Genomic DNA, 14,863 nt, shown 5'->3' with positions numbered 1-14,863 from the left:
GAAATACCTTATAAGATCAAATCAATTTGAAAATCTCCAACGGCCGAGTTGTGAGAACAAGAGAGCAGTTTGCTTTGGTAAAATGATTTAGGATTTAAGAGAGGAAAGGAAGAAAAAGATGATTCTCATGAAAAGAATGTGGATTGATCACTTTAACCTCATCTTAACCTGAAAATTTTAAGTAAACCTGTGCATAAACGAGGAGAATGAAATTCTCCCCCATAAGCCATAAATAGACATGAATTTTATTTTATTTTATTTTAAATAAAAATAAAATTGAGAATAGATGCCAAACACTTTAAAGTAATAAAAATACCAAAAATTGAGAATGAGAATGTCATGTTGAGTACCCCTCCCAATTCATTAAAACACATATAGTAAATCATTTCCTTCAAATCTATGGATCATCTTCTTAATGTAAAAAGCTTAGGTCTACAATTTTCAAGAAAAACAACAAAATGCTTACTTTCATGGTTTTAACATAAGAGAGGCCATCGAGTAAAGAACCCATGCTAGTATGGCAGATATCATTGTAATTTTTGTAGGTATCTTCCCTGCATCCTTCCTCAGAACCATAGCTTTATAAATCGGCCAACAATTTATCACCACAAAACTAGATATGAACAACTGCACAAATACTTCACCTAGGTTCCCATCTCTGAAAACTCCTGCTACTCCCTTCAGAAATGAGATCAAATTGATAACGGCAGCAGTTGTTAATGGTACAAACAAAGGTGATGCAACTCCAAACTCGAAAATACCTTGTTCATATCGCTTACTTTGTTCTTCATCCCTCACTTTGCTAGTCACATTGAATCCAAATGCTGAAATGCCAATTGCGTTTAGGAAGTAATCAGTGCATCCAAATAAAAAGGATGAGATTGTCCTTATCATCCACATTCTTTGATCATTCCACCACCGTCGGATTGTTCCTCCATCTAGTAAGAAATCTAGCAGATCTTGTGCATAGGCTCCCAAGAAAAGGAACATGTATAGATAGAACCAAGAATCTAATACCTGTTCATTGGCCAAAATTAATTTGATGAAAAAAAAAGGAGTTCAGATCGTCTACTCTAGAGAGTAAGAGGATAACACAACCCTCATATCTCCCCACCACGCATTCAAAAGTGGGGTCCAACTCTGGACATTGACAACATGGGTTCTCTTAAATACGTGGTGGAAAGGAGTGAGAATAGAGTTTAGATTGACTCTAATTTGTGCTCTCTAGACTCTTATATACTACGAATACCTCAGGGGGGCATAGAGCACCAATGTGGGCCCTACCCCTCTTAATTTTTTTTTATTTGTGGTCCCCATCTGATTTTGTGATTGGAAAGTGTAACGAGAGCACTTTGTACTCCCCGTTAGGGGCAATGATCCGGATTGGTGAGAATAATGCTATCTTCTACAGGTTGTTTCTATTTGGGCCTTTTAGTGTAAGGAACTTGTATTGCATACCTCTGGGAAGATGAAGACTCCATTGCTGAGAGCAAGCTGAGGAGCAAAGGCATAGAATGTGACTGGGAAGGACCAAATGGGCCAGAGTGAATAATGAGTATAGGCAAGGCCCATTAGAAAGCCCATTGATTGAATGCCAAATGTAATTGGGCTGTACTTGGAGAGAGCCACCTGTAGTGAACCCACAGACCACCTCCTGCCCTGGCTCACCACATCACTGAAGTTGATGGGCACATCCCCAAGAAAGGCTGCTCTTTCAGGATTGCAGAACACTGACTCCCAGCCCTCACATTGCAAGCGATAACCTGTGAAGTAGTCCTCCACCAAGGATCCGTATCTAAATCCCATCTGTGCATTTTAGGAAAGCAAAAAAAGAAAACAAAATTTATTATCTTTAGATTGCCAGACCCACACCTTATGGAGTATGAATGGTGTTTTGAGTAACCTTACCTTCATGCCCCAGTTGGTTTGATTCTCAAAGTTGCAACTTGCTACATGGTGAGCCAATGCCAAAACTGGCTCAGACCAAACCAATTTTCTCACGGCAAGATCAGGATGTAATTCTTGGATGTCAGGGGTTAATAGTGATGATGGTGGTCCAGAAAGAGCCCGTCGACGGAAAAAACATCCGGTGCCAACATAACAGGTACCGGCTAGCCCATTCATTCCTTGTGGGTTAATTTTGAACAAACGCTTTATTTCACTTGCATAGATATCATGCTTGTTGATTCCATGGAAAAGCTGAGGAAATTGAATATACGCTAGCTTTGACCCAATTGAAGGGTCCAAGAGATAACATAGCACTCGTAGTGGTGTTTTTGGATCATTTGAATACATATCGCAGTCTAGGGTTAGAATCATGGGTGCATTTGTCATGGCAGCCGACACGCGAAGCTTTAACAAACAACCATAATCAGTAATTAAAATGTATTATTGAGAGGATTAAATTTTATTTTTCTACTTTCATTTCGGGTTTGATTTGTGTTTGGTCTAAGTTGAGCTATCTCAATCGGCCCAACCTGAACTAGACCTAGGGTCTTATAAATTTTGATTATAAAGACAAAAAAGGGTACCCATAAAATAATAAAAAATAAAAATAAAAAAAAGTTCTTACCAAGACATTAAGGGCACCAGCTTTAAAATGGTGAGGGGAGGACTTGATCTTCTCTCTAGAAACATAAACAAGGTTTGGCATATCATGGCCAGTGATGTCCTTTTCTCTTCCATTCTCCATCAAACCCTACATCTTATGGGTGTCATAGATGATATAAATTAAAGTGTTAGCGCCACAAAATAGATTTTTTGTTAAGACAAACCTGAATCACCGTTGGATGATCATGACGGGTAAATCCAGTGGTCCACTTGTAGAAGATATTACACCTAGATACATCAGTAATGTATTCATCTGGAACCTTCCCTCTCTCCATCGCAGTTTCAACCTTAGCTTTCATGGTTTCATACATCATCTGAAACATTTTGAAAAAAAAAAAAAAAAACTAATTAATTAATTCTTTAATCTAGCTGAATTCACCTAAAAACAAAGGACCTCGTTTGATAATCCACCAAAAATCAATTCTAGTGTTTCTTGCTTTGGAGGGGGGGGGGGGGAATTGACTGAAAACCATTTGATAGCGTTGTTTTAGTTTTGGTGATTTTTGTGGTATAAACTAAAAGTAAATACTTTTTGCTTCAAGAAATATTTTTGATTGTTCTTCACAACAAAAGTTAGGCATTATTTAAAGGGAAGGTGGTGGTTGAACGGCTGTGTAAATTGCTTGGCTAAACGGTTCTAGAAATCATACCATTAAATTTGGTGGGATTAAATCTGAATCCTCCATCACAAACGGTTCTGATTTAATTCGATACATTTAATGGTAGGATTTATTTACAGAGTCGTTCAGCCACATTTATGCCTTATTTTAATGAAACAGTTTAGAGAAGGGTATTCGTGGAATTTTGGTATCTTAAATATAAAAACCTTGCTGAAACCCTCTCATATTGTGATAAAATTCTTGCAGTCTTTGCTTCTTCAACCTTAGCGACAGGGATCCTTCTGTTCTTCATCTTTTCTATCTCCAATGACCAAAGTTTGCTTCATCTTGTCTGTCTTCGATGAAATCCTATCCCTTGTTTTTGCAAGAAATGCCTCTGTTCTTCATCTTCTCTATCTTGGACTATTCTAATGAAACACTTGTTCATACTGTGTTTTTGTTTCTAAAAATATATTTTATTAAATGCTTATAAAAATATTCCTACTTTCAAAAACACTTAAGTTACTTCTAATAATTTTTTAAAATGAAAATACTTCGTAAATTATCAGACGGATATAAATTATTTCATGTGATGAAGAATGTGAGATACCGATAATACATTAATTTAAACCCTTTTCCAAGAAAGCATAAGCAGAGATTACAAATAAATATTATCATTCCAATAGCCTGACAAGAGAAATTCAAAAGAAGAATTTGACCCATTTGATTTATAGTCCATGTTATGAAATCAAATTCCCATAAATACCTCTCCTTATTACTCTAAAGAGGCATAATCCTTCAGAGTACCCCCTTCAGCCGATACATCTCCCCTCCACTATAAAATCATCATGTGGGAGCCAGCGGCTGATGATTGTATATTGTTATGAGGCAAGTTTACCTTTCCTTATTAAATAAATACAATTCACTCAACACGCGTATTTTGACCATATACATAGCCAGAGTTGAATCTACCAAACACACACAAAGTATGTGCTGTTGAATTCTCTTAGCATAGAAGCCCATAATTGGTGTCTCTTACAGAACATACCCAGCCACAACAACTGTGGAAGCTTTGGTTACCTTCAAAATTGGGACTCTCGAATGTTGTCTTGCTAATTTCTCTGTTATGTTATGTTCACTCATTGTGCCTTGCCCCCCCCCCCCTGCCTGGAGTGGATTATCCGCTTATGTACACTAATGATGTTTCATTGTACACCTCATCGTTTAGTTTGACACCATAAAATCACCATAAATTATTTTACAATGAACTCTCAAACGGATCTTAGATTATTGATAGAAAATGAAAAAAAAATACAAAACAAAAAATTCAACCACGTGCATATGCACATGGAGTTTTGCTAGTAAAGTGTAAACAAGTAATATAAAGCTGTAGGATTAATTTGAAATTTTTAAATAAATAAAATATGTCATGTCATCATTCAACTAACATAATTTAAAGGTATGGGACAATAGTAATTATAAGCAAAGTTGAAGGTTGAGTTAGTAATTTAAAAAAGAATAGTGATAAAATAGAAATTAAGCTATAATAAATGAGACAATAGTAATTATCTGAAACCAAAAAGTGGGGCAGATGGGGAGGGAGGCACATGATCCCATTAGAAAAATAAAATAAATAAAACAATTATCAACAAGGAACATGGGCATGGCCCATATCCAGTCAAAATATTCGACTTAGAATATTTTAAAAGAGATGGTTAAATATATATTTTTTTGGTAAGCAAGCAAAGATTGAATTACTTAAAACTATCAAAATACGACAACTGAAAAAATGAGCAAGACATATGGCAACGAGAATTGACCCAAAATTTAATAAATGAATAACACAAGTTTAACTTTTCATAATTTGATTAGTGTTATGATTAGTTGTGGTTCACTATGTTAATCTTTCTTACCTCCGTCTTCTCTCTTCCAGTGCAACTGTGGCTGCAAGACCTAAAATAAACATCAGGGCTCCTCTCTTCAATCTTGTTCTCTCTACAGAAAGGCAACCAGTGGCTTGCAAACTTGGCTGCTTCCATGAAAGCAAACAGTGTAAGCTCTGAACCTCCATCATCTGAAATGTAAACTGAGAGCTTCTCGACTGGATAATCATAAGCCATCACTGAGAGAGCAGTGTTTACTACGTTTATGGGTGGTTCTTTGTATTGGTCAGCTGTACATATAAATATGTCCAACGCCGGAAAATCACTCTCCTTCACAAGACTATGGAGGTTCTCTGGGAACTCCCGGCCACGAACAGGTCGCATCCGGAAGGATTGACCGGTGAACCACATGAAGGCAAAGATGGCATCAGAGAGAAGGAAGGCGAAGGAAAAGCAGAAGGTGATGAAGGTGGTGGAATGGAGGAGAGTCAGTGAATGATGATAGAAGAGTGCTGCTAAGCCACAAGTGTAGAGTAGAGCAAATACACGGTTCAGCCACGTGCGACGGAAGGGCTCAAGCGTGTGAAGAGGAGGAGGAGGGGGTGATAAGGGAGAGAGGCTTCTGCTTGTTCTTCCCATCTCTTGAAGTTGCACTTGCTGTTGGGAAGCTCTGCTCTACTCTACCCTACTCCTGATTCTAACTTGTTTATATAAATATAATACAAAAAAAAAAAAAAAACTTTTTTATAAGTTGCAATTATACACACGTTTGGAGAAGCATGTGAATATTAGTAGACTTAGATTTTTGTCATGGTTTTTTCTTTCCAGTTTATCATTCTTTCGAAGATTAGCATTTAATTAGATATAACTCCGCTTCTGTTTATTTGTTTTGAGATCCTTGGTTATTTATGATATTTATTCTTTAGTATTAAAATATTTAATTTATTTTTCTCATGATTATATTATTATGTGAAATGGTATGTGATGTGAATGAAATAGATCTTATAACTACGAATCACTCTCTCCGAATATTCGGATTAATGGGTAAAGGCTAGGTGGATATGACAACTTTATTTTTGCTTATGCATAACCTGCTCCAAGACACCCAGTGAGTTTTCCTTCCTTAGAAGCATTCTCCCCCCCCCAAAAATAAATCTTCTGCTAGTCTCCTATTTTTATCATGAAAGCTCCCGTGAAGTTTGAAGTGCATAAAGACATAATTTGAAATAGTCAATGCTGAACTCTTAAGAAGCACCTCCTTCCCCCCTGTTGTGAGATATTTTTTATTCCACTCATTTTAGCCTTTTTTCCCCCCTCTATCATTGATATCATGGAACAAATCCACCTTTGACACACCGAAGTTTGACGGTAGTCCTAGATACTTTGAATGCTCATCTCCATAGGGGATTTTCATTAGATGACTAAACCATCTTTTAAACTTGCTTGGTGTACTTTGACTGAAGCATAAGGCAGATTTCTTCAAGTTTACTTGCTGCCCACTAGCATCATGATACGCCCTCATTACATCCTTCACCCTATGAATCTCTTGTAATTTTGCCTCTACAAAAATCAGTAGATCATTAGCAAACAGCATATGAGAGAGTTTATGTCCTCTACCTTTGATTTTGATACCCCTATTAACTGCATTTGTATTTGCTCCCTCTCCATTAAGACACTAAAAACTTGTGCACATAAAACAAGGAGATAGAAAGCGGATATCTTTGCCTCAGTCCTCTAGTAGGTTGAACAGAGCACCTCACAGCCCCATTAATAAGAATGGAATACTTAACTGAAGAGATAGAAGACTGGATAAGCTAGCTTTCAGAATTTCTGAGAAAAACCCAAGCATTCTAGAGCATGGTCTACAAATTTCCACTTCATTCTATCGTAAGTCTTTTTCATATCCATCTTTATAATTATCAGCTTCTTTTTTCCTTTCTTCTTTTTCTTCACAAAATTAAACATTTCATGTGCCACCATGACATTACAGATACAGATCTACCCTCTACAAATCCTGACTGTTCCCCTGATATTACTTTGGAAAGAATCTCCTTTAGTCTTGAAGCAATGACTTTTGTGGCAACCTTCACGCAAGCCCCTACCAAACCAATTGCCATGCCAAACACGACATCTTGATGAAGATTATGCAAAACCTCTACTTCTAGTGGTGTACGTCTTCTGTCAAAACCTCTACTGCCATGCCAAACACGACATAAAGATGGCATGGTCCTCTACCAATCTTCTCTCTGATCAATTATCTCAACCATGTCGCCTTCTTTATTCGTTAGTGGGGTAGTAGCATGTTTATGGTTTTCCCTTCTTGTCTATCACACTTAGCTATCACTAGGCTCCATACATTTTCTTGTTATTTTCTTCTTTTCTTTATTTTACTTAACTAACTACTTAGAGTTTGAGGATTTGAATTAATAATCCAAATGGAGAAGTGTTCATTGCTCCATCTACCATAGAACGATAAGAGTTTTGCTTCCAATGGTAGGAGGAGAATAGGTATCTCAATTGATCAGCAGAATCTTCTTTCTTTAGATTCAAAAAATCAAAGCAAGAATTAGGTGGTGATCCCCAGCATTCCTCCTAATAAACACAATGGGAAGAATATATTAATGGTCATCAACAGCCATAAACAACTAAATGCTTAATTTATTTTTGTTACAAAACAAAATGCTTAATTTCAAGGTTTTAATAAACCACATTTGGATATTCATCTCAACCACGCATTAATGTGGCTTGTGATAAAGCTCCATAAATCTTTGTGAAATCTTGGTTAATTAGCATGCAGACCTGAATAATTCATTGGTCTCTCTCCTAAATCCTTTTCAAGGAACTATTTCTATTCTGTGATTATGTTTTTAATAGGTAAAATCATTTAGACCTTCCAATAATTGTACATTGTATTCAATTATTGGGCTACATTCATTCATAATGTCACTAACATGTTATGTCTGTCACATGCCACTGGCATGAAATTCTTGTCATGAAGTCTAGGGGGGAGCCCTTTATTTCTTCGATCCCTCTCCCCCATGTTAAATTCTGACTCCTTTTCTACTTGAAGCATTCTTGTCTTATAAGCATTGACTGTTGGCTCGATGCACATAAATATGTCAACTAGAAATTGGATGTCTCACCGAACAGACGTGTTCAATGAGATCATCCAAAATTTAAAAAAAATAATAATAAAAAATAAAATCTATGGACCAAGGTTTTATTTAAATTAAACGAATTATCACATGGTTTACAAAGGAAAAGGAAAGCTAAATAAAACACAAAAATGAGTTGGTCAACAATTTATAACCAGAAAATAGACAAAACAATGAAATATCTAATTACAAAGGCTTTAATATAATAGATACCATCATATTCAGAACCCATGCTAGTAAGGCAGATTTTTTTTTTTGGAGCTCATCCAAACAGCAAGAGGTGGCCTCCACCTGGACCCAGAAATCCCGTCTTCCTTCCGTCCCGGCTGTGCACCCTTTCCTCCCTGAACCGACCATTTCTTGTTCCAATATCTCCCATGGGGCCTTCTCGGCCCGGTTGCCCTGTTATCCTCTCGTTCCCGGTCTGTTCGCCCCGCCTCCCCGCCCCCCTCCCGCCTCGTTCCTGTCTCTCCGTCCCCCCCTTTGTTTCCTCCGGGCCCTGTCCCCTCCTTCCTCCCTCGCTTCTCCCCTCTGCGCTCCTCCTTCCTCCCCTGCTTCCTCCTCCCCCCTTCCTCTCCTCGTCCCTCTTTTTGTTTGCTCTTCCTTGCCCCTGGTCCCTCTCTGTCCGCTTCCTTTTCTTGTTCCTGCTTTCTCCTTTTCCAACCTTTCTCTTCATCCTTGTGCTGGCCTCCCCCGCCTTTGCGCCTCCTTCTGCTCCCCTTCCCTCTTTGCGGGTCTTTTTCTCCCCTCTTGCTCCCCGGCTGCCTTCCCCGCCCTCCTTTTTCCCTTTGGCTGTTTTCGTTCCTGCTTCCGCTCTTGGTTCCTTCCCTTTGTGTTCCCTGGTGGGGTTCTTCTTTGCTCTCTTTTCTTGCGTGTGCCTTGTTCCCATTCTTTGTGCTCCCCCTGTTTTCCTCGCTTGTTGCTGTTTGTCTTCTCCTCCTCCTCCCTTCTTTCGGTTTCTTCCCCTTCCTTCCTGTCTCGGTTTTCGGTCGCCCTCTTGTGGCTCCCTCGGGCTTGGGTTGTGTTTTGTGCCGCCGCCCTTCCTCGTCTTCCCTTCTCCTTTCTCTCCGTCCGTTCTCCCTGGCCCTCTGGGCCTCCCTTCCGCTCTTCTCCGGCCCTGTGGTTTTTCCCCCGGCTTTGCTTGTGGGTTCCGCTTTCTGTGCCCTTGTTCGGTCTTGTTCTCCGTGGCCGTTTTGGATGGTCTCTCCCTGCCCCTCTTTCCTTTGTCGCTTCGCTCCGGGTCCTGTTCTTTTTCCTCCTTTTTCGCCCCTTTGCTGTCCTTTCCTTGTTCTGTGTGTTTGTCGGTGGTGCTTTGGTGCTCCCCTGTTCCCTCTGTCTGTGGCAGATATCACTTTAACCTTTGTAGGTATCTTTCCTTTATCCTTCCTCAGAACTATAGCTTCATAAATTGGCCAACAATTTACCACAACAAAACTAGATATATATATAAAGGGCTGCACAAGTACTTTCCCTAGGTTTCCATCTCTGAAAACTCCTGCTAGTCCCTTTAAAACTGAGATCAAATTGTTGTCAGTGGTACAAATAAGGGTGATGCAACTCTGAAATTGAAAATACCTTGCTCATATTTCTTCGTCAATCACTTTGCTAGTCACATTGAATCCAAATGCAGAAATGCCAATTGTATTTAGAAAATGATCAATGCATCCAAATAGAAAGAATGACATTGCCCTTATCATTCACATTCTTTGATCGTTCCACCATGTTGAATTGTTCCTTCCTCTAGTAAGAAATCTAGTAGATCTTGTGCATAGACTCCCAAGAAAAGGAACATGTATCCGACACCTGTTTATTAGCAAAAATTAATTTGGGTAAAAAATGGTGTTGGGATCCACTAATCTAGAGGGTGAAAGGTTAACACTATCTCATAGGTTGATCTCCACCATTCATTCAAAAGGTGGGGGTGCATCTTTGAACACTGACAATGTGAGTTCTCATTCAGAATGTGTGGCGGAGGGGCGTGAGAATAGTGCTAGCAGAATCTACTGGATTCTTAGATGTTTTTCCTATTTGGGTCTTTTAGTATAAAAAGCTTGTGTGGATTGCAAACCTCTGGAAAGGTGGATACACCATTGATGAGAGCAAGCTGTGGAACAAAGGAATGGACCATCCATTTCCTTGCAGATATGTAACATGTGTCCCAATATTACATCAAAAGGTTGAGGTCTATTTACATGTCACATCATTTAAAATGTTGATGTCTTTTATAAATGAATTTTAATCATTTGATGTGATGTTGGGATATGTGTCATACATTTACTAGGAAATGGATGGTCCATTTCTGACAAGGAAATGGACTGGATAAAATTATGGGGAGCAAAGGCATAGAAAGTGACTGGAGAGAACAAAGTGGGCCAAAATGAATAATGAGCATAGGCAAGGCCCATAATGAAGCCCATTGATGAAATGCCAAAAATAATTGGGCTCTTCTTGGAGAAGAGAACCTCTAATAGGCCCACACTCCATCTCTTGATCTGGGCTATCACATCACCTAGGCAGATGGGTACAGCCCAATAGAAGGCTGGTCTTTTAGGGTTGCAGAACATTGTGTTCCAGCCCTCACAATGCAGGTGATAACTCGTGAAGTAGTCTGCAACCCGAGATCCATATCTAAACCCCATCTGCACATTTTAGTTGGAAAAAAATAACAAGATTTAGGGAGATAATACCCATTTAAGAAAGGAATTGAAATTGAATTAGTTCGTTTAGGTAACCTATATCTTGATGCCCCAGTTGATTTGATTCTTATGATTGCAACTTGCTACATGGTGAGCCAATGTCATAACTACTTGAGACCGGGCCGGTTTGTTGACGACATGATTTGGGTGCAATTCCCAAATCTCCGGGGACAACAACGATGATGGAGGTCCAAAAAAGCTCGTCGCTAGAAGAAACATCCAGGTAACATGGTAAGTACCGGCTAGCCCATCTAACCCCTATGCGTTAATTTTTAGTAAATACTTCAATTCATTGGCATAGATATCATGCTTGTTGATCCCATGGAAGACTGGGAGAATTGAACAAAAGCTAGTTTCAATGTGATTGCAGGATCCAAAAGATAACATAGCACCCGAAGAGAAGTTTTTGGGTCATCTGAATACGTGTCACAGTCTAAAGTTAGAACCATTGGTGCATTTGTCATGGTAGCTGACACACGAAGCTTCAACACTAGAAAAATTAGCAATTCAGAATATTTTCTATGTTTTTTTTTTTTTTTATTTTAATTTAATTTATATGGAGATAGAAAGAATGATATCCATCTAAGATGTTTACAAGGACATTTAAGGCACTAGCTTTAAAATGGTGGGAAGATGCCTTGCTCTTTTCTCTAGGGACATAAACAAGGTTTGGCATTTCACAGTTTGTTATGTTCTTTTCTCTCCCATTCTCCATCAAAACATGTTAAGTGACAATAACAAATTCTTCATAATAAATATCATAGATGACGTAAACTATTCTACTAGCCCCCCAACATAGGATTTCCTCTTCAAATAAACTGAATCACCTTTGGATGATCATGAAGGGTAAAATCTAGTCATCCATTTGTCAAACGTGTTAGGCTCAGGTACATTAGCAATGTAATTGTTTGGAACCCGCCCTTCATCCATAGTACTCTCAATCTTTGCTTTCATGACTAAATACATCATCTAGGATATTTTGAGACCACAAGTAACAATAAGAAGTAACTGATGTAAAGGAAAATGCAATCTAAACAACACGTAGTTTGAGTGGAGTTTAAAGGCTTCTTTATGAGTTTGGATCCTTTTATCTTGTAGGATACAGCTTTGTGCTCCTCTCACATTTTTTTTTAATAATATTCATATTCCAAATGTCTGGTCTAATGAGGTGATAAGCAAATTATACCCAAAGAACCATGAGTCATTGACTTTGAAATGGCAAAGCAAACTGATCAGGATACCAAGAATAAGGAAGCTAAGCATAAGGTATGACATTGAACTAATGGTTATGGGCCCCACTAGGCCTAAGGAATGTAGGTTGTGACATTTTCACCATACAATAAGAGTGCGATCCACCTCTAAGCACTCCTTGATTAGTTTAAATAGCTTGTCTGGGGGCTCTACTCCAGACGCTATGCTATTGCCTAGTTGTGCTTCTGCTTGCTCACCTCAATTACTTAGGTTCTATCATTTTGAGTTAAAGATGTTAGCACCATATGGAGTTGTGTGCTAAAGAATGGACTTTTAGTTTAGTGATCCAGGCTTAATTCACTTTTCCTCAACTTAGCGAGATTGAACAATGTCATAATTTGGGAAAAAAATCGTTTGCTTTGCACATATCTCTCTGTTTTGGACAGAAATGCAGCACTAAAGTGCAACACATGTCTTATTGTGTATAGATTGTTGAGATTTGAAGCCTAATTTTTAGGTGAAAGAGAGCCATTTTGGCCAAAACCCACCCATTTCTAAAATCTGGTAGAACTTGGAAACCCATGATTAGTCCCATCTTTTCCCCCTTCACTCCCTTTCTGTCTTCATATCTCGTTTTCTTGCTACATCTTCTGGTTATTCTATTTGCTTCACAAGATGTAACACCAGAATGTGAAGTAGATAGAACAACTAGAAGATGTAACACCAAAATGTGAAGTAGTGGTGAAACATGAGGGCTTCTCTCAATAGACAACTAGAACACCTTTTGAGGGAATCTTGTCAAGCAAGGGATAAAGATGTTGTTAGCTTTGGTGTATTGGAAATTAAGTGTATATTTATAAGCACAAGATAGGGAGGATTTGATTGGAATATCGAAGAAATAATGCAATAATTGAAAGACCATAATGAAATCTCGTTCAGGGTTCATTGATAGGCCGGCGTCTTTGTTCACAACATCACAACTTTGCATGGTTACATTCCTCCTTTTGGTCTTTCTCCCTTTCTTTTTTGGGGTAAATAATTATTTGGATCCATGCTACACAACCGGACTAAATTTAGCAAGGTGGGTTGAGCGAATTAGAAGCAATCTGCATAGACAGGGACGCGCATGGGCCATTGATTTTCAGTAAGCCTCTGTCTTCTACATGTAGTAGCTCCTTATACCATTTCTTGGCTGAAGAAAAGGGAGACGGAGCTAGAGAATGAGAGATGCAGAGAAGAGAGCAAGAGGGGGGAAAATGGCACTAATCGTGGGTTTCTAAGTTCTAGAACCAGATCTTAGAATTGGGTGGGTTTTGGCCAAAACGGGTCATCAAAATGGATCTCTTTCACTTTAAAACTAGGCTTCTAATCTCAATCATCTATTTAGAATAAGACACATGTTGCGCTTTGGTGCTACAATACTATGTACGGTAGAGAGATGTGCACAACAAACAATCCCCCCCCCCCCACAATATTGATCAACAACTATGTCCAAAATCTATGGCAGTCCTCCCCATTTTTCCACCATCATATCACACTACTATATAAAAAGAAAACCTTCAACACTTGTGGTATATATTTTACCTGACCAAAATACCCCCCGAAATAGACATGTACCTTCTCATAAAACCCAAGAACTACCCACCCCACCCCTAAAAAGCTCAACAAAACTGACCAGCTACACACCCCACCACTGCAAACCGAGGCACTTGATTAATGGCCAGCACGACCAACATACGTACCCCTCCACCCTTCCGCCCAGCTTAAAAAAAAATATCAACACATATACACCCCAGCAATGGAAACCGAACCATGACATCAAACTATAGTAAGACCCAAAAAAGATACTTCCCAACGCAAACATATTAAACTCAACCCTCCAAAAACAGACCCACACATTTATCATTATTTCTTATCTTATCTTAATAGTTAAATACTCAATTACAAATCCCCAAAAGATCACAAATGGGACAAAAACAATTAGTGAACCAAAGTCTTACAAAACAATTCTTATAAACTAATAAACCAGAACATATGAAATCTCACGAACCGACATCTCACATCACAAACACAACAAAACAAAAGCCTAAGCAGCAGCTGCACGAAACAGCACCTTAGAACCCCAGAAGAAACGAAAAGAATTGATGACAACAACACGACCCTAGGGTGTCACGACGCTACCCAGAAATATACAATCACACGGTCAACCACACCCAAAGGTTAGATGCTTCCAACAATTGCAAAAGAAACCACTCCCCATACACTCATGGAGACTAACAATAGGACACATGTATGTCAATTCCACCTATCATTGCACTCACCACGCACAACCATGAGACAACCAATCTAACATACTAATCTTCTGCAAGGATTGACAAACACGAACGAATTGCAAAACATCAATGCCCTGAAACTCCACCAAGAAGAATGAAAACTCAAGGCCACCATCCTACAAAAAAGTCACATCCCTAAATACAACACTGCTAAGGGATCCAACCAACTCCAAAAAGCCATACTACTGGATGAAGAGGTCAGCAATCCTACCCATTCCTGTTTCCACTCCCTCCAATCATCTCTTGTAGAGCACACCAACACACAACATTACCAACAAACTCTTGCTCATGTAGCATTCCCTGCACTGGAAACACAACAATTAGAACAACTGCATATTGAATATACCCAATACCCAACATAGTAAACAAAACATTGAAGATGTATGGGCCATGTAC

At 38.8% G+C, this 14,863-nt stretch overlaps 1 protein-coding gene across 3 annotated transcripts; it reads right to left on the bottom strand.

The window, feature by feature from the left end:
* Positions 1 to 342: 342 nt before the first annotated feature.
* On the bottom strand, positions 343 to 5,757 carry LOC148999834 (cellulose synthase-like protein G2). 3 transcript variants are annotated; one of them, XM_089140018.1, is made up of 7 exons: positions 5,123 to 5,757; positions 2,775 to 2,924; positions 2,573 to 2,698; positions 1,909 to 2,352; positions 1,459 to 1,806; positions 762 to 1,017; positions 540 to 678 (listed from the first exon to the last, which is right to left on the bottom strand). In XM_089140018.1, exons 1-7 carry the CDS (start codon positions 5,729 to 5,731, stop codon positions 641 to 643), a joined length of 1,971 nt encoding a protein of 656 aa, XP_088996144.1. In that variant the 5' UTR covers positions 5,732 to 5,757; the 3' UTR covers positions 540 to 640. The 3 variants fall into 3 exon arrangements, with proteins under 3 accessions (XP_088996143.1, XP_088996145.1, XP_088996144.1); XM_089140017.1 differs by having other exon boundaries at positions 343 to 1,017; XM_089140019.1 differs by lacking the exon at positions 1,909 to 2,352 and having other exon boundaries at positions 343 to 1,017.
* Positions 5,758 to 14,863: the final 9,106 nt, after the last annotated feature.

This window comes from Hakea prostrata, chromosome 11 (genome assembly GCF_041222555.1).
Source record: "Hakea prostrata isolate BN-2017 chromosome 11, UWA_Hpros_2, whole genome shotgun sequence".
NCBI classification, from domain to species: Eukaryota; Viridiplantae; Streptophyta; class Magnoliopsida; order Proteales; family Proteaceae; genus Hakea; species Hakea prostrata.
Note: the sequence above shows the minus strand (reverse complement) of the source record. Positions and strands in the feature narration are given on the sequence as shown.

What these genes read in the sequence shown, in the direction of transcription:
- LOC148999834 (XM_089140017.1), bottom strand. Translation starts at nt 5,731, where the DNA reads ATGGGAAGAACAAGCAGAAGCCTCTCTCCCTTATCACCCCCTCCTCCT. An exon ending in CTGGAAGAGAGAAGACGGAG is followed by an intron (nt 2,925 to 5,122) that starts GTAAGAAAGATT and finishes AAAATGTTTCAG; the next exon opens with ATGATGTATGAAACCATGAA. An exon ending in GAGTCTTCATCTTCCCAGAG is followed by an intron (nt 1,018 to 1,458) that starts GTATGCAATACA and finishes GCCAATGAACAG; the next exon opens with GTATTAGATTCTTGGTTCTA.